At 41.6% G+C, this 25,869-nt stretch overlaps 1 protein-coding gene across 4 annotated transcripts in view; it reads right to left on the bottom strand.

Moving 5' to 3' along the window:
- Positions 1-25,869, bottom strand: part of LOC128760234 (disco-interacting protein 2 homolog B-A-like) — a 45,013-nt gene that overhangs the window by 3,701 nt on the left and 15,443 nt on the right. Inside the window, exons 3-39 of one of the 4 annotated variants that reach the window (XM_053867424.1) lie at positions 25,565-25,717; positions 20,235-20,360; positions 19,766-20,161; positions 17,882-18,028; positions 17,725-17,742; positions 17,187-17,306; positions 15,684-15,881; positions 15,460-15,551; positions 15,134-15,244; positions 14,919-15,042; positions 14,693-14,802; positions 13,920-14,022; positions 13,782-13,846; positions 13,233-13,326; positions 13,039-13,158; positions 12,849-12,963; positions 12,563-12,702; positions 10,632-10,768; positions 10,335-10,415; positions 10,129-10,256; positions 9,862-9,976; positions 9,192-9,393; positions 8,879-8,991; positions 8,661-8,684; positions 8,236-8,316; positions 8,047-8,170; positions 6,538-6,659; positions 6,232-6,343; positions 5,446-5,555; positions 4,052-4,182; positions 3,809-3,977; positions 3,563-3,733; positions 2,859-2,920; positions 799-856; positions 649-723; positions 406-580; positions 42-165 (exon numbers count right to left, since the gene is read on the bottom strand). In XM_053867424.1, the coding sequence (XP_053723399.1) occupies positions 42-165; positions 406-580; positions 649-723; positions 799-856; positions 2,859-2,920; positions 3,563-3,733; positions 3,809-3,977; positions 4,052-4,182; positions 5,446-5,555; positions 6,232-6,343; positions 6,538-6,659; positions 8,047-8,170; positions 8,236-8,316; positions 8,661-8,684; positions 8,879-8,991; positions 9,192-9,393; positions 9,862-9,976; positions 10,129-10,256; positions 10,335-10,415; positions 10,632-10,768; positions 12,563-12,702; positions 12,849-12,963; positions 13,039-13,158; positions 13,233-13,326; positions 13,782-13,846; positions 13,920-14,022; positions 14,693-14,802; positions 14,919-15,042; positions 15,134-15,244; positions 15,460-15,551; positions 15,684-15,881; positions 17,187-17,306; positions 17,725-17,742; positions 17,882-18,028; positions 19,766-20,161; positions 20,235-20,360; positions 25,565-25,717 (4,546 nt within the window). The remainder of the gene's footprint in view (positions 1-41; positions 166-405; positions 581-648; positions 724-798; positions 857-2,858; positions 2,921-3,562; positions 3,734-3,808; positions 3,978-4,051; positions 4,183-5,445; positions 5,556-6,231; positions 6,344-6,537; positions 6,660-8,046; positions 8,171-8,235; positions 8,317-8,660; positions 8,685-8,878; positions 8,992-9,191; positions 9,394-9,861; positions 9,977-10,128; positions 10,257-10,334; positions 10,416-10,631; positions 10,769-12,562; positions 12,703-12,848; positions 12,964-13,038; positions 13,159-13,232; positions 13,327-13,781; positions 13,847-13,919; positions 14,023-14,692; positions 14,803-14,918; positions 15,043-15,133; positions 15,245-15,459; positions 15,552-15,683; positions 15,882-17,186; positions 17,307-17,724; positions 17,743-17,881; positions 18,029-19,765; positions 20,162-20,234; positions 20,361-25,564; positions 25,718-25,869) is intronic. The other 3 variants (XM_053867426.1, XM_053867427.1, XM_053867428.1) reach the window with 3 other exon arrangements.

The raw sequence follows: 25,869 nt of genomic DNA on the forward strand, positions 1-25,869 counted from the left end.
GCGTACACAAGTTTAAGTTACATTTGAAAGTGAGTACTCACCTCTCGCCGATGCTGCGGTGCGCTCTTGACACAGAGGTCTCGATGTCGATGGGGTGATAGCGAAGTCCTCTCAGCTCCAGGGTCTCATCCAAGGAGCCCACCACGAACAGAGCATCATGTCGATCTGAGGAATGAGATGCTCACTGTTACTTTCAAACTCTTTTACCTAATTTCATGTTACACATTTAATAATACATTCTGAAATAAATACAGAAGTTTTCAGTCCAGCCTTAGCTCCTCACATACATCCAAACCTAAATGTGAATGAAAAATGTCCTTCAATGTAACTGATGCTTTAATGTTCCAGGAGAAAAGGTTTTGCTGCTTGAATCCCTCTCTTTCAGTCAACAGCAGGTTCACCTACCGCCACTGGCATCAAGCAGCTCCGTCCTCTTCACAAATCCCAGGTAACCAGTGCGAGCCCATAGGGTCTGGGGGTCACCAAAACTGAGCTTGGTGTTGAAGTGGTCAGCCTGGAGGCTCTCTTCTCCATAGATAGTGTAGTAGCCAGTGGCCGTGTGAGGACTGTTCACCCAAATCTACAAGAGCAGGACGTTGTTACTCTGACAGTCACACCAGCCGGCATGGGTCACGACTGTGCTCTCACCTCTCCCAGATGAGAGTCGCCAAGCGGACCTTTGGTCTCGGGGTTCACGATGATCACTCTCACACCAGGCAATATCTGAGGAGCATGGGGACAACAGAGGAAGTGACGCTTTCAAATGTAGACAGAAGGAAGACAACAAGTGCAGCTCACCTTGCCAGACTCCATCAGGGGCAAACTTTGTGGAGCTCCCCTCTCCACCAGCCTCACCCTATGCCAAAGGAGCAGACACGACGGATGGAGGGAATCAAACTACTTCCATTTGCAACATTTAAGGTGATTATTAACATAGCCACACGACAAATCACTGCTCCTGAACTCACCATCTACTCACCAACTATTGTACAGTGAGACATATCTGTCTTGTATTTACACCCTCTCAGTATAAACCAATACAATAGACTGAAAGTCTGTTAAAGCAACGATGTGTGACATTTAGACATAAATAGATTATTTACATATTTCCTGGGCAAAGTATGGCCCGATGCCTGTATTGTCGTGGCCCTTTTGACGTCAGACTAAATCTATAACTGATATGTTGTAATCTTTCTGTTTTTTTTTTTTTGTTCTTTCTCTTTTAGTAACCACCGCCACCACTTCAGCAGTAGATATTTAATATAAATATATATTGGCCATTTATGTGTGTTTTTCTTGTTCCTTAAAATACATTGGAGGAATATTGAAAATATATTTTGAAAGAAACTGCCTTTTTATCTTGAACATCTGGTCCATAATTATGTTGATTTATATTCAGCTGCGTATAAAATGAAATATTTGAATATGTTTCAGGGCATATTTAAACTGCTTAATATCCTTACTTACATTTAATCTTTTTAGGTTAATTTTGTCCTTGTTATTTAAGTATATATTTAGGATGTTTTGCCGTCATGTTTTGTAGTCATCAATGTCTTTCTTTTGGTGATGGCCCCTCACAACAGTTGCAGTTTCTAATGTGGCTCTTTAGGAAATTTAATTGCCCACCTCTGATATAGGAGGTGCATTTACAGCCTGGCAATATGTGGATGTTTGTCTGCTGTTTGTCCAATTGAACTGTCGAAGCGTACGGTGAACATATAGCTGGCCAAACGGATTAGCCACGATGCTAATAGCCGCGCTAGTCATGTTTGTGTCAGTCTCAGGCATTATTGACTATCATTATAGTCAGTTCACTGTCATTTGCAGTGTTTATGGTCCATCTGGTTTGGACAAGTGGAACATGTTATATCTCATGTTCTATGTGTAGCTGCTGCCGTAGAGTCCTCTGTTCTGTAGACCTACTCAGAGCTGGTGTGAGACGCGACCAGCGCCACATTTCATCATTCCTGGCAATTGTTCTGGAACTGATTGAAGAAGAATAGTTTCTAACTCTGACGTCTGTGTCCACAGTCAACTCGAAATAAAAGTGTGAAAGGACGTTGTGATGCTCACGCACTGATTGCTGTTTGCTCCTTATTGAAACACGATGAGTCATGATGTAATAAAGCTAGACATAGTCTTTATTATTCTACAGTGCTGTAAACGAAGGTGGTGCGCCACCACGGCTTAGATGAGAGCCGCCAGGCCATCAGGAAAATGATCACTCATTGGAAATGTACCGTCATGTGATCAAACGTATTTAAACGAAGTGGAAACATTGAAACAAACGCATAGCTCATAACACATCATGTAGGTGGAGTTGAACATGAAGGTTTTCAACGTGTTTTCACAGAAGAATCCCGTAAGAAACAACACAATGACCGATGTCCGCTGCTCAAGTAGTGCATTCCAGCTGGGCATGTGAAGGTGACTGACCCTGATGATGTTGCATCTTACAGATTTATTTCTCATAACCAAAAGATAGTGGTTTGTTGTTGACAATTCAGTATAAATGTCAAAACTTTCCCATTTGCTTCACTCAGAAACGTGCAGTCAATTTAAAGTTTTATAATCTGGGTCCGTCGATCTTGGAGCCGCTTCTGCCTCTCGCTGGTTCGATCACTGATGTTGAATGATAGATGCTTCTAGAGTTGCCTTTGCAAGTATCAGCTGGACAGTGTTGTGTATATTACCATCTGTGATTACATTTTTCGCTGTCCTCATAAACAAAGCTAATATTCTAAAACTACACATTGCTGCTTTAATAAATCTGAGTAGCATTTACTACATGCCTACTTTTACTTTGTGCTTTTATATGTGACATATATATGTGTGTGTGTGTGTGTGTGTAAACGTACCTGTCATGGCGGAGAGACTTCATGTCCACATAGACTGTGCAGGGATCAGGACCAGTCGTGCCCTGCAACATACAAGAACCTGTCAGCACAGGATTCAACAGCCTGTGTTTGCACTTCAGTTATTTTTGGCAGCCATGATGTCACTTTTCATCGTGGCGATACTGTTTACAGAATACGAAGAGACGAAGAGCCTCTTCTTTGTGCTTCAACAGTTTTGTATTAGAGACTGCTAACTATGGCAACAGTTAAAAACACAAAATGTTGTTTTCTTCAGCCGTATTTCATCAAACACTCTGGTAGAGGAACATTTCGTAAGTTCTGCCTTGCTTTTCTTATCAGCTAACAGCATTTTAGATAGAAGAATCTGCACAAGATGATAAGACGAAGAATAATAATGTGGAGGAAAACATCAAGAAGAACAAAATAAAACAAAAAGACAAAAAGAATAATACAAAGAAACAATATAGAAAGAAAGCAATAGAATGCTGAGTTTTCTTTTGTGCTCTACAACAAAGGTTTATGTTTTAAATAATAATCTACTCATATTTCAGTTTCATTTTACAGTGAAAGCTGTCCACACATTATCTTACAGTAAAACTATGGCAAGGTTCCCTCACATCATGAATAATAGCAATCAATAATTGTGATTTCAATGTGGATTCAAGTAACCATGAGTATCATATGGCCGCTCGTGGACACTGTACCTGCAGACAGATGGCCAGGTTCACTCTGGAGCCAAAGGCCGTGCTGACAGCTCTGGATGACAAGCCCAAGTCTTTAAACAGCTTGGAGAAGGAGTGCGTGAGGGCCAGACGAGGGCGCTCTTCTGCAATCACCACACAACTGCGCACACATGACAGGTTCACACCCCGGGCCTGAAACACACACACACACACACACAGCAGGGGTTGAAGGAGGTGCTGTTACATTCTGCCGTGGACAGTCCAAACCTTGAGGAGTTCTGTCTGTGTTCCCAGCCCTTTAGTGCAAAACTCCATGACGGAGTAGGAGCAGAAGGTGTCTCTGATGCGGTACTGACTGAGTGTGCTCAGCCACAGAGACAGGCAGCTTTCCAACTCGAACGGAGGAATAAGGACGGACTGGTGACCTGAGTAAACGCTGCCCAACACAGAGCGTGGTCATCCACTGGCACAATATAGACTCATCTAGCAAATATTATCAAGATGGCAAACCTGGCGAGGCACCACAAGACGAAGCCCAGACCGCAGTACGGATCCAGACAGATGGCTATTTGGCGAGAAGAGTAGAGCTCGCACTGCAGCTTAATGGATCTGCAGAGAGCGCTGACCGCTGCATGAGAGATCTGACAAACACAAATCACTTTTTATGACTCACATAATATACACATTTGATAATGAATAAAAAGAGACTTTTTCCTTTCTATGCTGAAAATCGGAAGGAACTGAAACTGAAGTTGTGATAGTAAACTGGTTTAAAGCTGATAACTTCATTTCTTACAGGCGTGTAGCAGATAAATGTGTGTTCATGATTCACCTGCTCTAACAGCATAGAGCAGTGATGCTTAACCATAAGGCTGAGGACCATGGTTGGGCGGCGAGCGCCCTCTAGAGGTCCGCTAGAGAATTTTGCTATAACACCTCTGGGCCGTGAGATGCTCAGTTTTAATACACGTGCCACATACCGTGGCAGTAGTGCGTCACTGAATTGACTTGACAGCTGTAAAATTGTGATAGTTACCAACTACGAAGAGGTTCTTGAAAATAAAAAAAGATAAAGAAAGTGATGCTTCCCCCTACAGTAAAAACCGTTGACCTGTTGGAGCAGTTTTTAATATTAATTATAACATTTTATTGCGATACTTTCATTTACACTTTAATTATCTTCTTTACAGTTTATGAAAAAGAAAGTATTTTATGATATTTAGACGTTTTATTATATTTATTTTATTTATTTATTTTATTATTCATGGTGTACAGTTTTCATCAATGCTAGTTTTTTTTCTATTTTTAGTAACTTTGATGAACATGACTTGCACCTGGTTCTGCTGCTGGTTGGACTTTTCAATATCTTGGCACGGATCACATGGTTTCATGTCATTTCACATGTATGGTTATTGAACACAAATGAAATCAGTAATTCTGAAATAATAAATCAGTAATCACAGTAATGAATCAGTTCTATTCCTTGAATGGGCCCCGGACCCGTTTGTTCTGGAAAAGGTGGGGCCTCAGATCAAGAAGGTTAAGAACCCCTGGCACTGTACGCTAGGAAATTCCCTGCACAGGTAACTGACTCGAATGTCAGTCGAGTACAACCTGGCCTTTTAAGGTAGGACCTTAAGGAGGAGGTTAAGGATGTTCAATGCACTCTGCTTTTGTGTCCCCGGTTGCTGTAATCCGACAAGTCACTGCCCCTGATCAGAGACACCCCCTCTACTAGGCAAGAATCCTGTGACACCTGTGACAATACTACAATACAAAAGCTCATTTGTGGGTTCAGCCCTCCATGATGTGACTAGATTCAAACCATAGAACCAGGCTCTGACATGGAGATTTCTATGTCAAAACAACTTGTGCGAATTAAGCCAAATCCAATCCTCTCTGACCTTGACCCCAGTCAGCATCCCTGTGGTGGACACACTGAAGTCCAGATAGGCAATCATCTCTGCTGTGGGCGGCTTGTAGATCTGAGGAGGCCGACGGCGAGGGAGGTCATCTGCACGCACAGATATTTTAGGTTACACTAGGGCGTCGATCTGGCAACAATAACAAAAGTCACAGAAGACTTGCAAACCAAACCAAGCAACAGCAGAGGTGGGAAGAAAGCAGAGTGTCAAGGTAAAAATAATGCTTCAGTACAACACAGATGCCGAGTAATCCAGTTATACTTCGTCATATTTCATCATATCTTATTGTAGTCAAGCTCATGTTTGCACCAACGAAGCCCAGCATAGAGACAACAGTTTGACACACAAACAAGTTCAGTAAAAACAAGGGCAAAGCTTGACAAAACTTCAAGTATGAGTAAATTATTATTGTTTAAACTAGATAAATATCACATATTTGAGACACTAGAAACCATTTTTGCACCAAGCTTGAAACATTAACTGGTAATTGAAGATTACAATATTTACAATTCAACTGGCACATGTCATTGTAAGCCTTTTTCTCTGCACCAAACTCCAGTTAAAATTCCAGTCTAAACCCTGTCAACATTCTTTTGCTCCCTCAAAGGGACAAAATTACTCAAAAAAAGTTATTTTTCTTGACTGAGATAATACATTTTTGCATCTGATCAGGGAGAATACATTTCACAGACAGATGGTGGAGACAGTCATTCCATCCGGTGCTCTGCTCCATACGTGGGACACATTCTTAAGCACTTTGGTCACCTGTGTCGATGATTGTTGGCCAGGTTTTGATGTTGACAGAAGCAGCGGCCTCTTTGGAGCGCAGAATCCGCATCAGGTTCTGAGTAGTGAGGATGCAGGCCGCTTTGCTGACCTGCAGACACAAGACAAAAGTGTGACTCATCTGAAGAGAACTAGATGCTCACTGTGATTTGGTCTCAGCAACAGCGAGATCAACTCATCTTTCTTGAAGAAGATAAAACAGTAATTGTTTGAGATTAGATTTGCAGCTGTTGATTTCCCAAGTGCTCGACTGGCCTGACAAAGAAACAGTGAGAAGGTACTTACATCAATGATCATGCGGACCGTAGGCAGCGTAGCCGCCAGGTTCTGAGGGTGTGGAGGTCTGACGTTCACTGGGACGCAGCCGGCGTACAGGCATCCGTAGAAGGCAGCGACTAAATCGATACCTGTGAAGTTCCAGGGCATGTCACACATATTTGTCAATTGTTAACTGTTAAAGTTCAAGCCTGCCGTAGCCATATTAGAGTGCTATATATATATATATATATATATATATATATATATATATACTAAGGTGCATTTAAATCCCAGGTAAGGACATATGAATCTCACACCTCTGGATGCAAATTAGTTTACAAGGTGGAGATGACGATATTGCGAAGATGTAGTTATTTTTCACTTCAAAGAAGGTCTGTTGAAACTCTGTTGGATTAAAAAAAAAAAAATCAGTCCAGTCAGTAGAGGGCGCCAAAGTACGTCAAAGCCAGTAGAAAATGAATAAATAAATATATTTAAAAGTGAAAATAATATCCCGAACAATGCGTTCGAACTTTTATAGAATCAAGATATATATTATATGGACGACATGCTGCTCCGCTCATCAGTGTGTTGCAATCTGTGACGTATTTCCGCTTCAGGGCCCAGAACTATTCACTGTTGTCATCAAAGCTCAGCTTGTGCAGTAGCTACTCTTCTATGGGACAGCTTATATTGGCATTGAAATATTGGCTGAAAAAAACAATATAGGCATTGAAAAAAATAATATTAGCTGAAAAAATAAATATAGAAATATATTCCTATTTTTAATTTTAATACCATTCTAGGTTTCTACCTCATTACAAAAATGTTTCAGCCAATATTCCGTTTTCAATGCCTATATTCTTTGTTTCAGGCAACACGTGCCAAACGTGACAAAATATCTTCAAACTTCAGTGTGACTGACTGCAATCTGACTGTGAGCGTTCACCAAATTTCAACATGTCACATTTAATATCAATTTATAGCTGGAGATTTTACCGTTTCAGACACTCATTAACACATGATTTCAGTATGATATGAAACTCTGTAAGAAGGAATAGGTACATTTGAGCCGCTGTTCGCGTTAAATTATTTCTATTGAGATGTTTTGAATGTGAATCTGGCTCAGCACCCCCTAGAATTCTTTCCACCAGCTGCCACAGGTTAGAATGTTGATTGAAGTTTTATGCTGTCATTCAAAATTTCACATCTATTAAAGTAAAGAAGAAAACTGAATCTAACCATACCTTTTAAATCAACATAAACCATTTCAAAATATATTCAACTTTAAAGTATTACTTGAATTTTAAAAGAAGAAAATGCAAAACAAAAAGTTAAACAGCTGTCACACTTAACAGAAAGGGAAACCAAATGGGGGGGAAACATTCAACATTAAAACTAGCAAGATTACATTATAACAACTTTCAAAATATTAGTGTTTATCTAAATTATATACATTGTGCAGACCAGACTGTCGGCACGATAGCTATGAAAGTTATATAACATATCAATGCAGGCTGCAAACCTTTGACCTACCAGGTGGATACAGCAGCACAACATTCTCGCCGGTATTGATGCTGCCTTTCTCTGTCAGCGCTGCAGCGATCTTCTCCGCCCTCTTGTGAAGCTGGACGCACGTCGCCGTGCACACAGCCACACCCTAACAAATGGACGGACAGAGTGTAAAAAGAAACACAGGTTTTCAAATATAGCATTCAAAGTTACCTTGGCATTAAGGAGAACATAGAGGACGTGGTCCGGGTCTGACTGCGCTCTCCACTGCAGAGCTTCCGACAAGTACTGGTGCTGAAAGAAAGAGAGAGTATTCTTTCCACTGACAGATTTTCAGGGGTTCATGCTGCCGCTGGATTCTCTCGCTGTATCCATTAACACAAAGCAGTGCAAAACAGCATCATGATAAGGCTAACCACGAGGCAGCTAAGCCTTATAAACACAAGAGAACGATGAATCATCGATTGGGATGGGAAAAAAAGGAATTTGCTTGAGATAAGAAAAAGCTGCAGAAAGTGCTTTTTCATTTCCAAATGAATAATAAACGTGCACATTCCTGCAGCCAAGAAACGAAATCACGATACAGCGTGACACACTGAAGCGCGGGCAGGGGAAGAGTGGAGGGCCATGGATCTTACCATCACAGTGGGCCACATACAGAGCTACATCCAGGGAGAGACAAGAGCAGAGAAAGACAAGAGTCCAGATTTTTTTAACACCTGGGAAAGTGTCAGCTCTGACTCAGAGAGATCCTTACACCACACATTCTTAGCAACACTGCTCATTGTGTTAGTTCCAGTTAGCGTCTGTGCACATGCCGGCAGGTCATCTGAGGTGAGCAGGAGTCTAGAATTACCTTCCGTACAAGATCCTGATCCTCAATCATGCCCAGCTCTCTCCCTGCTGCCTGTGCAATCCTCTTCCCAGCCACAAGGTTCCCAACCATCACTGAGGCAGGACCAACACCGACTGACAGAGAAGACAAGAAGGTGAATCAAGTTGTGATCCTGAGCAGACATTTCCACTTTTCTACTTCTTCTCGATACATTTCATAAGTCACTCCAAATATCTATGACAGAATCCTTCAGTTCAAGCCTCGGTCCAACAACAATTCACAGCATCTTTTTATGCAAACGTGGGAACTTCAAATGTAGGATGTAAACACTCACCCGGCTGTTTCTGCCGTGGTTTGGGCAGGTTGGTGACGCATGTGTGAGGACACATCAAGATGTTGCAGGGGTGAATGTTTCCGTCTAGGAAGTACTGTTTAGTGTCAGAGATGTGGATGCCGCCCAGCGGAGTTTTGGGTAGAGTGTTGGCTGGCACCAGGGCGAGGCAGTAGAGGCCGACTTGGTGGATGCTGTCAATGGCCTGGAAAAAGCACACACACTTTGGCTATTATTGTTTCATAATGACACACACAAAAAGAAAAAAACAATCGAAAGTGCAGTTCACAATGTGACCTGGGTGGCAGTAATGGTCCCAAGTAAAGTCGGAGGCGCAAAACGCCAGTAGAAGATGATTCAAGACTCTGTGGACTTTATATTGAAAATATACTAAGTAAACCTTAAGAAACGAAGAAAATGGATGTGCATTGGAAATAACAAAATCCCTAGTTTTTATTATTATTGCTACATTTCATTTAATCTTAAATTAAATTGCCTCATATATTATGATGATGGTGTTTATTTAATGCTAAAGACATTGATTTCCTGTTATAAAACATCACCTAAAATGATGAGATTTTTTTAGAGTTGATAAAAATACTTTTATATTTTATTCATACGTTGTCTTTTTCTCCAGGCAGGCAACAGTCAGTGCACGACCCAGAAAGATTACCTGCAGAACTCGACTCATCCACTGGAAACTGTCCTCTTCACTGGCGTCCGGTCGCTGCTCGGCCACGATAACTACTCGCTCATCGTAGAAGACCGTGACTGAGAACACAGCAATCCTGCACAGCCATAGAAACACCTTGTGTTTTATATTCAGTGATGCCAAGGTCAATTTACATTTTGTAGCTGTATTGCAAGTATTCCTGTGTCACACAAAACAGGAATCTTAGCAGAGGACAGATTACGCGTCATGTTATCGTGAGTATCTCACCTTCCACGATACACTGTCTTCACCGGCTCCACAGCAAGGGCGGTTGCCACCAGGTCATCCGCGTTGTGTCTCCGCCCACTCACTAGCAGCAGACCCTCGATCTTCCCCACTACAAAGATCAGGCTGCCCTGTGAAGGACACACAGCAAGTTGAGAATATTCCGGGACACAGTTGGTGAACTGCGATGAACCAGAACAACTACTCACGGGGCCGACAAATCCCAGGAGCCCCGACCGCACAAATGGAATTTCCCCAATGGGAACGCCATTAGAGTTAACTGGAATCACCTAAAATGAAGACGAGATAGTGACATTCTTTGTGTCTGTTCTCCACCCTGATAACACGTTAATAATAGATCCAAAAATTAAGATACCATAAAACACTTCATATAAGTGGGTGAATGGGATTAAGAAGGAGAACAATAACGCCTATTTGGTTCAGCCATTATCTTTCAACTTCACATACTTAAAGAATATATATACAATGTGTTTTTAAATACTTACCTCAAATGTGTTTTTGGTGACACCGGGGAGGCCGTAGTACATGGTTCCTCCTGCCCGAGAGTTGATGATGATCTCTCCGATCTCGTCTGTCTTACACAGCTGAGGAGGACCGTCCGGTTTGACAATGCACATCAGAGCTGTAAATTGTACAGGCGTCATTTTTTTCCAAGGGTTGCTATGACCCTAACACGCACAAAATCCATCCTAACAGCACTTATATTCAGTAGTATAGAAAATTCAGAGGCTCCTGAATGCATCATCCACACGCATCTGAAATATGTAGATCAAGGCTTCACCAGAGAGACAGAGATAGAAAGCAAAGCAGAGCTATGGCGTGCACGCTCCCACAGACGATCACGTGTAATAACAGAAACATACTCCTTGTTTATTTCAGCTTCATCAGCCTGAACAGGTAGCAGGAGTAGCTTGATCTACGGTGGACTGAAATGGACAAATGTTAAGTCTCTCTCTTAAGACGAGTGCATGAGAAAGGATAAATATTTACGGTAAGAAAAAGTCACTTTCACTTAAACCATGTAACACGCCTGTGTCACAGATGCTGTTATAGTAGTCTAATCTAAAGTAAAACCCATGACAAACATCGTCTCCATCACTTATCAAAAGTCACTTTTGCTAATATCGTTTGTCCTTTCCCACTGGCAACCTTGACTCAAACGGACATCAGGTTTAGCAAACTAAACAAAAATCAAAGTGTAATGGCACATGCTACCACTAGGTGGACGAAGAGGGCAACTGAGCTGGGGCCAGAGAATATTCAGGACAAAAAGCAAAGCTCGAGAGCAGCTGCATTTAAATATAGACTCAGCAGAATACGGAACAATCACGAGTGTTGCATAATGTGTTTTCAAATGACGGTCGGTATATTGTGTTTTTTTTTCCTCCAAGAGATGAAAAGAAAGTTCAAATGCCTTGCATGAGGTTTTAAATTCATGTTTCAGTTAATAAATATAGATGTTACACATTGCCATTTCACGTTTGGACGCTGATTTCAATTGCTTTGATTCAAATGGATGACCTCAATATTTAAAGCAATATGAACATGTCAATATTTTGCTGCCTTGTGTGTGATGTGAGGGCCAGCCATAAGCATGACCTTTATACATGACCACAACTGAGTCATTTCTGTCTTCGTTAATTGGTATTTCAAATTTTTAAATCAACATTCTTCAGTCTAATATTCGCCCTAAACCTGCCGGGCGTTTTTCCAGCATTCAACCACCATCCAACATCAAAGTTGTGAGAAACAAAAGGCTAGTATTCTAAGTCTGTTTTCCTGCTTCACAATCTACATGAAGTAAGCGACGTACCAGTAGCTTTACATCGACTTATTGGGCGCCCCCTAGTGGACTATACGTTCAGTGACACAAATGCATCAAATATCCCTTTCTTATTTTGGCATGCCATTTCTTTAAGTTGACACGAACGCAATGACAACTGACAATTCAAATCCCAAACTATTTCAATCTTAAATCTGACTTTTACCCTTAAATGAGCATACAAGAGAGCACTACAACCAAAACATTGTTTATATCAGCGCGAGACATTCAGTCGCTATTGTAGTCCTTGAATAATTGAGTTAATAGTTTCATTACAGTTTAAAAATGTTTCTGTTTTGTGACAGAAGGAACAGTTGTTACAGATTGGCCTGATTAAAATGACAAGTGCTCCAAACAAAGCAAAGGCTTTTTACGCTCCAAGTTCGTCTCTAACTTTGAACATATTGAGACCCTGGACAACATGTTTCTTCATGTGAAGGTAAACCACACTGCAGCACGGAGCGTCCACGCTAACGTATGCGGCTGTGTAAAAAACAACTTTGCTATCCTAAACAAACATTAAAGGATTAACTGGAGATGCTGCTTGTCTGATGACCTGTCAGCACAAATCAATCAGCTGCTTTTTCCACTCACCTCCAGGCATGACATGGCCCACATCTTGCACGGTGAGAGCTGAGTTCTTGTCCTCGGTGTTGACTCGGATGACTCCGTGGCTCAGACCTCCCAGGGAAAGGATGGCACGGGCAGGCAGCGGTGCGCCTGGCAATCCCGGTCTATTCAGAAACGCACTGTATCAAACACAAGCTCTACCTCTGGACTCCTAGCAACCCTTCCAGATGAATGACTGACGCTATGACCCGGGAATACAGTTTTAGGGATGCAGTTTTGTTTTCCATCAACACAATGAAATCTTATTTACCTGCGAATGGCCACTGTCATTGCCTCCGGTGACGTCGCACAGGGGCAAATCACCTCAGGTTTGAGCCCATGAGACTGGAACACGTTCAGGAAAGCATCACAGGAAGACACCGACCCTGAACACAAAGAAAACCAGTTATAAAAGCAGAATAAAAAATAGTTTCAACTCAACTTCTGAGGACAATACTCACAGGGATTTGCACCATCAGCAACAATCAGCATGCGCAGCGAAGCCAAGCTGGTGTCTCTTTGGTCCCGGTGAGCCATCATGGCCCAGTGTAAGTCCCGACACTTCACCAGAGCCACGCGAGCTGCGCAACCATATTTGAAAGGATCGGTCTGGACTGATCTATTGATGTGATTGTGAGTCAGTTTTGCTACGAACCTTTATGGATGTGGACCCTCTGAACCCAGGAGAGCGGGCAGGCTTTCATTACAGCATAGGGCACGCTGATGGTGTGGATCCTGTTCATCACAGCCTGCAAACCAACAAACATCAACATGGTGTCTGCACTGCTGCTTCCTGCAGAGCTGGACAGTCGTGTCAGCAAAATCTTCACACGCCAATTTCGGCTTTGTTGTGCGCCCTGAATAAAAGAACTGTGGGTGTAACATTTGGGTTTTTAATTGAAGAAAAGCAGAACCACGATTGAGACAGGAACTGCACCCGGTGACTCATCTTTGCATCAGAAATGCTTAAATGGAAATGAGATTTGTCGCTTGTGCAGTCAACACAGACGGCAGCGGCTGAGAGAAATTGTCTTCAGAAATGGGTCTGCCTCCTCACCTTATATAAATATAGTTTCACAACGTGGAGGTGTTTGATGTGATGTAACAATGGTTCAAACGCTGTGCTTGATCAGTGAAAACATCAGGTCGTTACATATTTTACATGGAAGGAGCAATGTTCCTCAGCTGTATGATAAAAACCCACCGTGAGAACACCGTGCCACAGGCCCATGTCCTTCTTAAAGTCCAAAACATTCACCAAGGTTTCGCCTAGAAGAGCAACAGAGCAGCTTTTACAAGTGAGTCGGCTCTTGAACCGTTGGTGGGTTGGGGGTTCACTCACCCTCGCAGTAGTTGCAGGCCTGAGTCAGAGCTTGACAGTGGGTCAACATGGCAACTTTGGACACAGCCACGCCCACCACCGTGCCCTCTTTACTGGCTTTGTACTGCACACACATAACACACTGTTTTTAAAATTTCATTCTTATAATGTTAAATGAAATTATAATTAAAAAATATGATCAATAGCACCATCATTTCGATCTCAATTTCCAAAATTCATGTTTTGGAAAAATTTAATCAGATTAGATGGCCTTTATCAGTGGGGAAATTGAACAAAATCTCATAACTCTATACGTATACTCTCAGATTACACACTTTACTTACGTATTTACTTTATTTTAAAGCTCTGTAAAATACATTTTTCAAAAGTTTCAAATCTTCTGTTTCTGTTACATTATATTTGCTCACTCATGCTCGTGTGAGTGTGGTAAATCTGCATTGAAGTTTACAAAATATACAGTAAAATGAAGATTCACAATATTTTAATATATGAATCTTATCTTATGAAGAGCTCAAAAATGATAATAATAATAATAATAATAATAATAAAAGAATGCAGTCTAACTCAGTTTCTCAAGTCACAACATTTCCTTGCTCAAAGGGAGTTTAAAGCCCTGTTTGTCAGAAAATACTATGGCAGATGTGGGTCAGGATTTTTTTTTCCCCAATCTCTATGAATTTTAGCAGAGAGCCCTTTGTACAGACTGAAATACAAATCCTCCATCACATCAGCAAAGAATGGAGGTCACCAGGAAACAGGAGACGCTGTGATACCTCTATATATGCGGGGTCAGTGTTGGCTGTTGGGATGTGCGGCTGCCAGTCCTTGGAAGGTTTGGTCAGGTACTTGGTGTCTGTGACCACCCACTTCATTCTGGGCCAGCCTTTGGAAGGGCAAAGTTAGAGCACCAGTCAGATGATTTTGAATTGAAGACACATCATACACGGCGCATGGACAATTGAGCACAGTACATAAGGAACACAAGGAACTACTGCTGACCTTTGAACTGCATTATTTCCCCAGTAGGGGTCTTGGGAAGCCCCTTCAGACAAATCTCACTGGTTAGAGCCAGACCGACACCACAACTGCCCAGGAGAAACCCAACTTGGCTGATACCTGCATCCTGTGAAACACAACAAACATAAAGTTCATCTCAGGAGCACACATTGTTTCTCTGAAGTGTGTGTGCGTGAGCGTGAGGGATGATTCTTCACCTTGCGAGACAGTGGCACTTCTATAGGCACAGGTATGACTTCTGCCAGTAGGCAACCATAGAAGGCCACCCAGAACATCCCAGGGTCACTGTTGGGGTACACCAGCGCCACCTACATACACATGTCAACCTCAAAGTCACATAGACTTTCATCGCAAACTCAACTGAAACACATTGCATTCAGCTAATTGTAGCAGTCCAGATTCAAGGGTTTCTTTGATTAAAATTGAAAACTCAATATTATACACATGATGTTCTCTGGCCATAATTGACCTTAAAACAAAAGGTGTGTTCACTCCTCATGTGTCCAGCTGTGGGTGGACTCACCCTGTCCCCAGGTTTAAGGATCTGCTCATTTTTGGTGCCCAGCCTGTTGAGGAGTGTGAATGCAAGCTTCACACTACGGCTCCAAAGCTTCCCTGGAAGCAGGTCAGAAGGCGTTGAGAGAAACACTCAAACCGTCACTTCAGAAATCATGAGTCAAAATTCCCAACAGCAGTTCATGACCGCTGAGGAGGAACCTTTGTCCGTGACTCACTGAAGTGCCTCACCGTAGGTTAGTGTGTAGAGCGGCTTCCCAGTGATGTCCAGAGCGGTGAGGGCAGGACTCTTCCCCTGCGTGGCACCCCAGCGTGCCAGTGCAGCCTGGAGGGCCGGCGGCCAGTTACTGACCACTCCCAGAGGCTCTCCTTTCACCGGGATGATCTGACGGCCCTCAGGCTTGGGTGTGTTGGGGTCTGGCTGAGGAACTGTCAAAGACATGAAAATAGCACAATCATTATGGGACGGATGAATTAGAAATACTGTGGTGAAATGCCACAACAACAGCCGGCCCAATGGTTGACAGGGCTATAGACTCACACGCAACATGGACCTGAATTACCAAGTTCTCATCAATCATGTTTTTATTCTTCATCTAACTTACTAGTGTACTTAACTTTCTAAAATTCACATTGTTTTAATTTTGTCAAAATACACTAACTACATTCCTATTTTACATGTTTTATTCATTTTCCACGTATACTTTTATAAAAATTGACAAACATTTCAATGACACAACTCACACAAAACAAAAGTAACCCCCAAAAATATGTAAAAAAAAAAAAATACTAACAAGAAGCGGTTGACACTCTTACACTGGCGGGATAAATAATAATCCAATGAAATAAAATAGATGCACGGTGCATCCATAAACATATAATTGTACATCAATGACATGCCATAAAGATTAGCGTCATCTTCAAAAGGCAAGAATAATTTATGAATATTTACCCAATAGGTGGATCTTACTAATGAAAATAAATACTGCAAATTCTGGGCTACAGAGGGCACCAGAATATTAGCCACACCCACTAAATTTAAGAAGGAAAATAGGACTTGTTTGGTTTATGAGTGGTGCTGTCTGCCATAGAAAGGTCAGTGATGAACGTGGCTTAAAAATGCATGAGGATCAGTCTAACTAGTTTTGAGAACGGGGCCCAGCGTCAAGACTGACTCATGAAACAAACTAGGCAATGTTGTGAACTTGAACCATGAACTCATCACAGCTTTTATTCACATGAAAACGTTCAAAATGCACTGTTTTCGTCTGCACGTCTGAAGTTCAGACACCACAGCTGCTCTCAGCTCATGCTTTTGGTCTCCGGTCCTCCAGGAGATCGGCTATATCGCGGGCGTAGACAGCACATTTTGAGCGCTAGAGGTAAATAAAACGACTGCGATGTCATCGGTTTGATGTGATGGGGCTCAATGTTTTGGCAACATGATGCTCTTAACACTGTAAAAATCCATGCATAAAACTAGCAGCTTATGGTCTGGAAATTATGGTAAATATTATGGTAAAATATGTATTTTTTTAACATGTCAGTCCTTTGGCCCAAGCGATCAGGTTTTTCTAACGAAACGAAAAAATGCTTCCTCCAAACTGTGAGTCGGATTTCACAAGAACAGCTAGCGGGATCTCAGCCTGTCTGATAGTCAGTGAGACAACAAGTGGTCCAGTACATCATAAATGAGTTGTGGAAGTCAAAAAAGAAAGTCATGATGCAGCTCACCTTCGACTATCTCCTCTGAGTCATCAGTGAAGAACTCGCTGAGCTCTGGTCTCTTAGGCCTCTTCAGAGTGTTGAGCAGCTGCTGGATCTTTGTGGAAACCCTGCTGTTGACTGGAACTCCTGCACGGAGAGTTATGGCGGGACAGAGGTGCAGGACGAACACAGTCAGACATGCGTTGATAATGTACAGAATGCAGAAACATGTTGCAAGTTCTAACCTCCTCATTGTATGCTGCTTTCTATCTCATAAAAAAGTCCATATAGAAACTGGATTTATAAAAACCTGCCTAGATTTTTAAGTATCTGAGAATAAAAAGCAGCGTACAATGGTTGAGTAAAAACGAGGACAACAAGGTGAGAATCAGGGTCAAGGTTGTTGTTTTTTTTTTTTAAATCAGGGGTACACGTGAGGATTCATCTTTTGTGCTGACTCCTTTCAAGGATATTTCTATTATCATGACAAACTGGGTAATACAGTAAGGGACAACAGGAGGGACGGTAGGCTACGGACAACAGGTGTATTGAGGAGTTTCCTTACTCTGAGTATTACCTCTTCCTACAAACATGTGTGAGGGTGAAGAAGAGATTGAGAACAGAAGAGAGAAGTTAAGTCTGAACAATCTCAGAGTACTTTGAGAAGAGCACATTTTTCCTCTGACTGAAGTCTGATAAAATAAAGTTGTATATGTGTATACCGTCTGCCGTCTCCATCATGCTGGAGCGGCTCTGCCCCCGGCTCATTCCCCGGACCACTGCATTGGAGGGCAGGTCCACCCGCGGGGCTCTGGATGCAGGGGCCACGGCTGTAACATCTGGAGGCGGAGCGCTGTTCTCCGATGGAGCTACAGGGAGAGAAATGAAAATGTAACTACAGATTCAACCTGGACGTCATCTGGCTGAAGCTAACTTTGTATTGTGTGGATTCAAACTGATCGTCACCTGCCTAATTTCGGATAAGCAATTTTTCAATTTTAGTAGAATGAGATGATAACATGAGGTTCTTTGGAGATGTAAGTGAGGATCACTTTAGGGGTCTAGGAATAACAAATTTAGCATTTACCAAGGAGAACATAAAGACACTGTTTTTAAGGAGGGTGAGATCATGTCTAACAATGTCTGCTGAGAATGCTATATGTATTTCTTACATTTATAAATACGATCTGCTTTTTTCTTAATCACTTGAATTTTTAAAATCCAAAAGTACGATTTGACTGAAGTGACTGGCAAACACTCAAACTAGCAGGAAATTCCCAAAACCTGATAGTGGACATGACAGTAGTCTATAGCAATATTGTGGGAGGAATAAAGGGATCAAGGGATAAAAGGATGTGTTCTGTTGTTCTTATATTTTCAGCCTACAGAGAAAATATTGTTATGTTTTTCAGCAGTTGGATGCACTTTGTTGAGGTAATCCTACAAATAAATAAAACACAGGAGACTTAACCGTGCAGATTTATATTTTAATCTTACAATCTTTAGCAGGCTGTGCATCATTCATGAGCGGCGCTAAGTATGACAACAAAACATTTAATATAATTTTATATTGTGCGTGGAGTAAATGTCAGTGCTAAATAAATACTTGTTTGAATTTAGTAATTGATTTATTATTTGATGTACACAGACAAATACAATGGTGCTAATAATTATCTGTCTTCTGCCATGGCGTTCTCATTTTTGGTTCTCAGTCACAGTTTTAAGCGCTTTTGGATGAAAACCCTATACTGCATTACCGTTGAACAAGTACTGATTATATGTATTGTGAAAACAATACTAAAAAATAGGATTAAATGGTCCAAGAAGCTGCAACACAAGTTCCACCAGCTTTCTTCTGCACTCTTAAATCTGACTTATAATCGTATGGAACCCCTGTATTAACTATGACATCAACTTTACTGGCATTCACGCTCATTAATAATGCATCTGCCAGTATTAAACAGGCAGTCTGACGCTGCACAGTGATACAGCATATCACGGTGAAGATCATGTCGTACGAAGTAGAGTAGTAGAGCCCAGACATCGATGCAGATGTTCATATTTAATGCGAGCCAAATCTCAGCAGCTGCTGCTCTGATGTCTGCAGAATGTCTGACCGAATCAGGGAGAAAATACAGCAGGTCATTGTCCAGACACTTGTGGAAAGGATGTGGGCATGCACATGGTATGTCACTGACTTCAATGGAGCTCAACAACAAGTCCTTCTGTCCACAACACAAAATGCACACACTACAGAAAACTCTGCTGCCAGCAACGACTTCATATTTAAACAAATACCAAAATTCGACTGAACACTATTTTCCACTTATTAAAATGCTTCATATTGACTTCTGACAAACAAAATAACTTTGATCATATAATTTGAGAGGCTTGTGTAAATGAGTCACTTACCATCAGTCACTTCGCACCATAGGCTTATTTGAAAATGCATGTACTTCATTAGAACAGTCGTGGCAGTGTTTCCTCTGCCAGTATTTTGTAGCTATAACTCAAATATTTTGTTCATTAACTTTCCTAAAACACACACTTTATGTAGAAAGCTGTGCACCAAGAGAGACTGTGTGAAATGTGAGTGTCAGTCTCACCAATCCGACTGTGAGCCATCATGTCAGTGATGGCAGCTGTACGCGGCGTCTCCTGTGGATGTTGCTGGGATTGGTGCTGGGATTGGTGCTGGGATTGGTGCTGGGGTTGGTGCTGGGGTTGGTGCTGGGGTTGAGGTTGGTACTGGGGCTGGTACTGGGGTTTATACTGAGGTTGGTACTGGGGTTTGTACTGCGGCTGAGGTTGACTCTGGGGCTGCGGTTTGGGTTCTCCATGGGATAAAGTGGACGAGGCAGAGGAGGACGTCGAGGAGCCCTGGACTGAACGGTTAATCCACGACTCTGGACTCTGCAGGTTGTGATTAGTCATAGGTGGCGGAGCGACAACAGATGACTGCCGGCGTAGGTTGGTGTCGTCATCGGAACCGGACGACGAGTCTGCAAAGGACAGAGGAAAGGATTTGCTTCATATATTCAGCTGAGTTCAACTAAAGATGCATCAAGGTCGCACCTGGTGGGGTCCTGGTTTCAATGGGAGATGGCACATAGGTGGAACGCCGCTTTGTTGGCATGGGCAAGGCCATCTTCTCCTCTTTATGTTTCGCCAGAGCTGCTTGCACTGCTTCTGAATGGATGTCTGATCAAACACAAACCGAACAGCTTAGCATTAGTCATACTATATATAATACATAACAGCTTTTGCATTACTAATAGGTACGATTCTCAAAATGGGTCTCGAGTACTAGTAGAATCCTTTTAAAAAATGGTTCACCCCCAGTCGAATTATTTGTCATCCAAATCCAGCGCTAACAATATTTTGAACAAAGATAGAGGTGTCAAAAAGACAACCTTCTTTGAGGAAGTAAAAAAAAAAAATCAGCATGTTGTAAAAAATTGAAAGGGGTGCGGACAAGTAACATCAAAAGAATAATGAGACTTTTCGTAACAAATACACAAAAAAACAAGTACAGAATGAAGAAAATTATGAATTATGCGTTATGAGTTTTTTTTTGTTTTCCAATCTGCTTATACAATATCTGAAGCTGCACAGCATCAAGGCAGGCAAAAAGTTAATTTCAAAAACAATAATAAATAAAGAAGATGGCAGACGCGAAGAACAATATCATTCACGATAATAATAATAATCAACAATTATACTACAACAACAGTGACTGCTTTGCTGGGTATTTCAGTTTGCCATTGTCAATGGTAGGGGACACCATAAAGTACAGAAATATAAGTCTCAAAATAGAGCTGAATATATTACTCATATGATAGGGGAATTAAGCACATGAGTGTAAAATGCAGGGCATTTATTAGCCCACACAGACTAACCCACACAATCGAGTGATATAAATGAAACGCCTACATTCGATGACACCCACAAGCACGCAATATAGATCTGGTGTTTATGCCCCACATCATACATATCACGCAATAAACCCACACAAGTCATGGGCTGACATTTCCATGTAGACATCAACACATTAAAATAAACCATCACGCACGCTTCATTACGCAGCAACAGTGGGCTCCGTAATTACATAACTGCCATTCTGCTCAACAGATTCCTCTAGAATAAATCATCTTCAGTCACACTATGCTGTCGTCGGCTCTCACACACAGTCTCTTTTGCTTGTCTAGGAGGAGACCTGTAGCAAGAGCACATCAGAGGTACAGTGAACAGGAAAAGCCTCTGCTCCTGCACTTATGAGTGATGACAGCAAACCTACACAATGGAGGACATCACAGTTACAGTCGTGTTGAAACGCGGGAGACAAAGCCACAAGCGTCGGAGATTGAGTCAACAGTGGAAAACAACTTCTGGTGTTTTCATGATAAATTATTGAGAATAGAAATGACAGTGCGGAGCAGCTGGCGGACACGGCCAGAATGAAGAGACGATCCAAGTGGCTCAGTGCATCACCTCAGGTGTCCTCAGATCTGCAGCCAGCACTACAGCCAAATTCTCAGTGGGGTCAGGGTTAAAATGGAATTTCTGGTCAGTTTTCTTGCGCATAAAAAAAACATTGTTTCGAGTCGTGACCGTATTTAAAAACATACAATATGAAAATGAATTAGCTGCTGTGCATTCTAGTGAGAGAATTCAGAAAAACACAAGTTGGTGTTGCGAGTCTTGCTGGCAAGCACAGTGCTGAGATGCTTCTTGCAGCAGGTCACCAGGTTTACATACAGCTCACGCAGGGCTTTGGCCCTTTCCTCTCTAAATCCTTCACGACTCCTGGCTGCTGCTTGGAAACTCAGAGCTTCAATTTTCTACTGGTTAGCTTTCCCTCGACGCACAGCACTTCACAGACATATGACATGTTGGCGTCACACATTGCCTCATCCCAAAGCTCACACTAAATAGCTTGACAGTTTCACCAGACGACCAAGAAGGAAGGTCAGAACATGTCAACACCTTCTGGAGCAAGAGGACATTTTGGGCACTACAAGATCTCATTACTTCTGTGTCTTCCACTGTCGATTACCAAGCATCATTTTCTCTCATTTCCCGCATTTTCTCCTGGATCCAACAGAAGCAGTTGTGATATTTATGAGCAGCAGATTCCAGCTGGGAGAGTTTCAAGCCCAGGAAAATATTCGATAAAATAGAAGACGCGTTTCTTTTCTTTTCCGAGGCACGGCGAATGAAGATCCTGCTCATTGCTTAACATCTTTGCTCTCATCGATCCACACACATTCAAAACCTTTAACCAACAAAACTCTAGAGATAAACAAACCTTTGACCCACTAAAATAAGTAGATTACACATCTGAGCTTTCAAATCTAGCTCGCAGCTCCTTAGAATAATCAGGTGAGCAAGAAATCCAAAGATGGAAAAGCGACATTTGGCAAAAAGGATCACACATCAGCACAGGTGAGATCAGGTCATGTGTGGGCTGATGATGACTCAACAAAGCCCTTCACTTGCACTGGTTTCACTGGAGAATGCACACTTGTTTACAAGTACAAGTGGAATCAAAACCTGATACTGACTGAAATTGTTAGCTGGATTAATGGAGAAGTCATGTAATTTGTTTTTTTTTCGATTTTTGCTGTTAAGAAATCGGAAGTGCAACATGAGACATAAACCCGTCTGAGTGGAAGGATGTGTTCTGAGTATTCCAGTAATGAAGACTGATATTAAAATTAGTGACTAAAGAGAAGCAACTCTGGATTGCGGATCATCGAGTGCTGCCCACTGACCCATTCGTGTTTATCACAGAGGACCCACGTGCTTGCAGCTGCGTCTCCCAAGTCAACAAGCTGCATCTCAAACCTAACTCTGCCAAGAGAACATAATAATGCAGATCCACAAAATGCAGTATGTAGTTCATTTGTTTCTACGATGCCAGTGCAACTTGACTTTCTGATAGATATATTAAAAACCATTTTGGCACATCCTTACTTTAAAATAACCTCCAGTTGAAATGGAATAACCTCACCCTCACAGCCAGTGGACACACTTGATCTACTTCCATCATCGGATTGCCACTTATATTTAGAAACCCATCACCTTATGGAAAGAGAAAATAGATGCAGAATATGCGGAGAAGCAACTGATGGATTGGGCTGGAACTAAAGCAGTAAATATAAAGAAACAGCTTGAAACTTAAAAGAATAACAGAATATACTGCACTGCTTCACTATTTCCAGCGTCTACTTCCTTGTGTTCATACTTAAGAGCAACGCTTTCCACCAATTCTGAGTCTCCATTGTTCCCACCAGTCTTTCCTCTCCTCCCAGACTCTGGGCCATGAGTTTACAAGCAAGGTACAATATGGTCAAAATTAGTAACCAACATTCAGAATAGAGATTGAGACCCTGATTGTACCCAGTCTTTCAAGCAGCTGTTTTGTTTTAAAGGGCCTTGCGGCACGTCTGACAGCTTTCCAATGAATATTTAACAATAATATTAATAATACATAATTAATAATATTTGAGAAAACCCATCTCTTATATGTGGAGCATTAAACCTAAGAAATTCATGACTAATGGTTTATGCAAATAGTACACATAGTATCACAGGAATATCTAATAAAAAAATAAAGTACTGACAAATATTAAAGATGCACGAACATTCGGTGGCCAAATATATTTAGTGGAATAGTGCAAAAAAGAAACATTTCTTCACCACCCAAACCAAATACTGTCGCGTGACCTGATTAAACACAGCGCAGCCTGAACGATGATTTTTCGCTTCTACGCTACATAAAATAATGTGTTTTTTTTAAATACAAAAATGCGCCACAGAGGTTAAAAGAGCTCTACGAGACCACTAGAGATTCTGGCAACCCACTCTCCCGTTCTCGACACGCCATGAAAATCTAAAATCCTCCGCTGCAGCAGTGACAGTACTGACGACGTGGCTCAGAACCGGTCAGTGACCAAACAGGAGTGGTTCAATACAAGCCGAAATGATTTTGACTTTCCGACCCATGTCTCATACGTTTCCTCTTTATTAGATGATTTCTTTATTGCCCATGCCGTCAAGTGTTAAGCACCGGTTCCATCTGTCATAATGGTGACTCTTCAGTGGTAAGTGTGTTCCAAAGTCTGCAGAAGTTTGAAGTTTTCGGTTCATTCGGTTTTTGGAGAGCAAAATAGAAATGCAGTTTGCAATGAGTGTTCAACCAAACTATCTAGAGTCTTCTGTTTACATAATCAGCCTACTGTACAGTTGGACATTTTTGCTATTTCCTTCTTATTATTTACATTTAAAAAGCAAAGTCTGAAATATAAAAAAATGACAATTATCTAAATATTGAATAATCTCAGCAATTACTTTCTCTGATAAACACGTACCTAAATGTGTTCTCAACTATTTATGCAATATATAATCTATAAAATAGAAAAAAAAAAAAAAAAACTTCAGCCTAAAATTTTGCATTTGGTGCATCCCTACCAAATATGTATCAAAAAAATTTCCACATTGCCCAATAAATGGGGAATGGATATGAAAGGACCAAACCTCAGACAATAACAATAACTAAAACTTATTTCCCTGACCAGGACTGTAACGCAGGTCACGGTTACTGAAGTAATAAGTTTATTAATGTTCCCCAATCTAAATCGTTTTCTTGTTAATAATACATTGAATTAAATTAAATATCCTCCAGCTCGAGTTTTTCAATGTTCACCACATCAGAAAATCTGATTTATTTTAGTGAGAAGGCTAGTTTGACGAGAGTCTCACTTGCAGCACTCAAAATCCAAACAATTACAAAGGTTATGACTTAAACTTAAAAAGCATATTCATGTTTTTCATCAGATAAAAAGGGGGCAGGTCCTCACATCTTGTCATGAATAAATAAATCACAAGAAAAGTAGCAAATTCGATACAAGAGTATGTATGTTTTAAAATCACGTTTGTGTCATTGACGATAAACAAAAATAATCAGTAGAATTGGCTACATGACTAAAACTATCTGCTTCAGCTCCACGGTCAGACATCCAGGAAAAGCTCGAGCAGGGTGTGGTGAAGTCTAGAGGGACGACGCATCAACAGAATCACAAAGAGCAGAAACCTTCCCCCTCACATGCTCCTTCAACTTTCCTCCAGAGCTCTGCTTTCATTTATCCTGACCAGCAACAGTTCTCCCACTTGATAACTTCTGTTCTCCACTCATACATAGCCCAGCAGTGACATCACTTTGCATTGCAAAGGAGGGGGTCCTCTACTTATTGAGCTTCTCTCTCTCTCTCTCTCTCTCTCTCACAGTGGAAACACACACACTTTCGATAATTAGTCCTTGAGGAACAACGCGGCTGCTGAAAAGGGTTGATGAGAGGCGGCCACTTCGTCTGTTTTGTAGAAGGTGTGGTGAGAGTTTGAACCTGATCTGTAGCGGTCGTCTCTGGTTCCTCCACTGCGATGTGTCTTCCGGGAGCGTCGCTCCCTGTATCTTGATGAGCTGGACTGGAGTGGGGCATGACTGGAGGATGAACTGGGAGCTGGAGGTAGCACATCTCTCTTAGGAGGTGGTTCCACTGTTGAAGGCACACGAGAGGATGACATGAGTTTGTAGCATATATACCAGAGAATATTCGGGGTGGCAGAAGACATTACCCCCACAGTACTATTATCAACATGGTTTCCTACCAAATCATTCATGGCTTCAAAGAAAGGAATGTTTAATGAT

Source organism: Synchiropus splendidus, chromosome 6 (assembly GCF_027744825.2).
Source record: "Synchiropus splendidus isolate RoL2022-P1 chromosome 6, RoL_Sspl_1.0, whole genome shotgun sequence".
Taxonomy (NCBI): Eukaryota; Metazoa; Chordata; class Actinopteri; order Syngnathiformes; family Callionymidae; genus Synchiropus; species Synchiropus splendidus.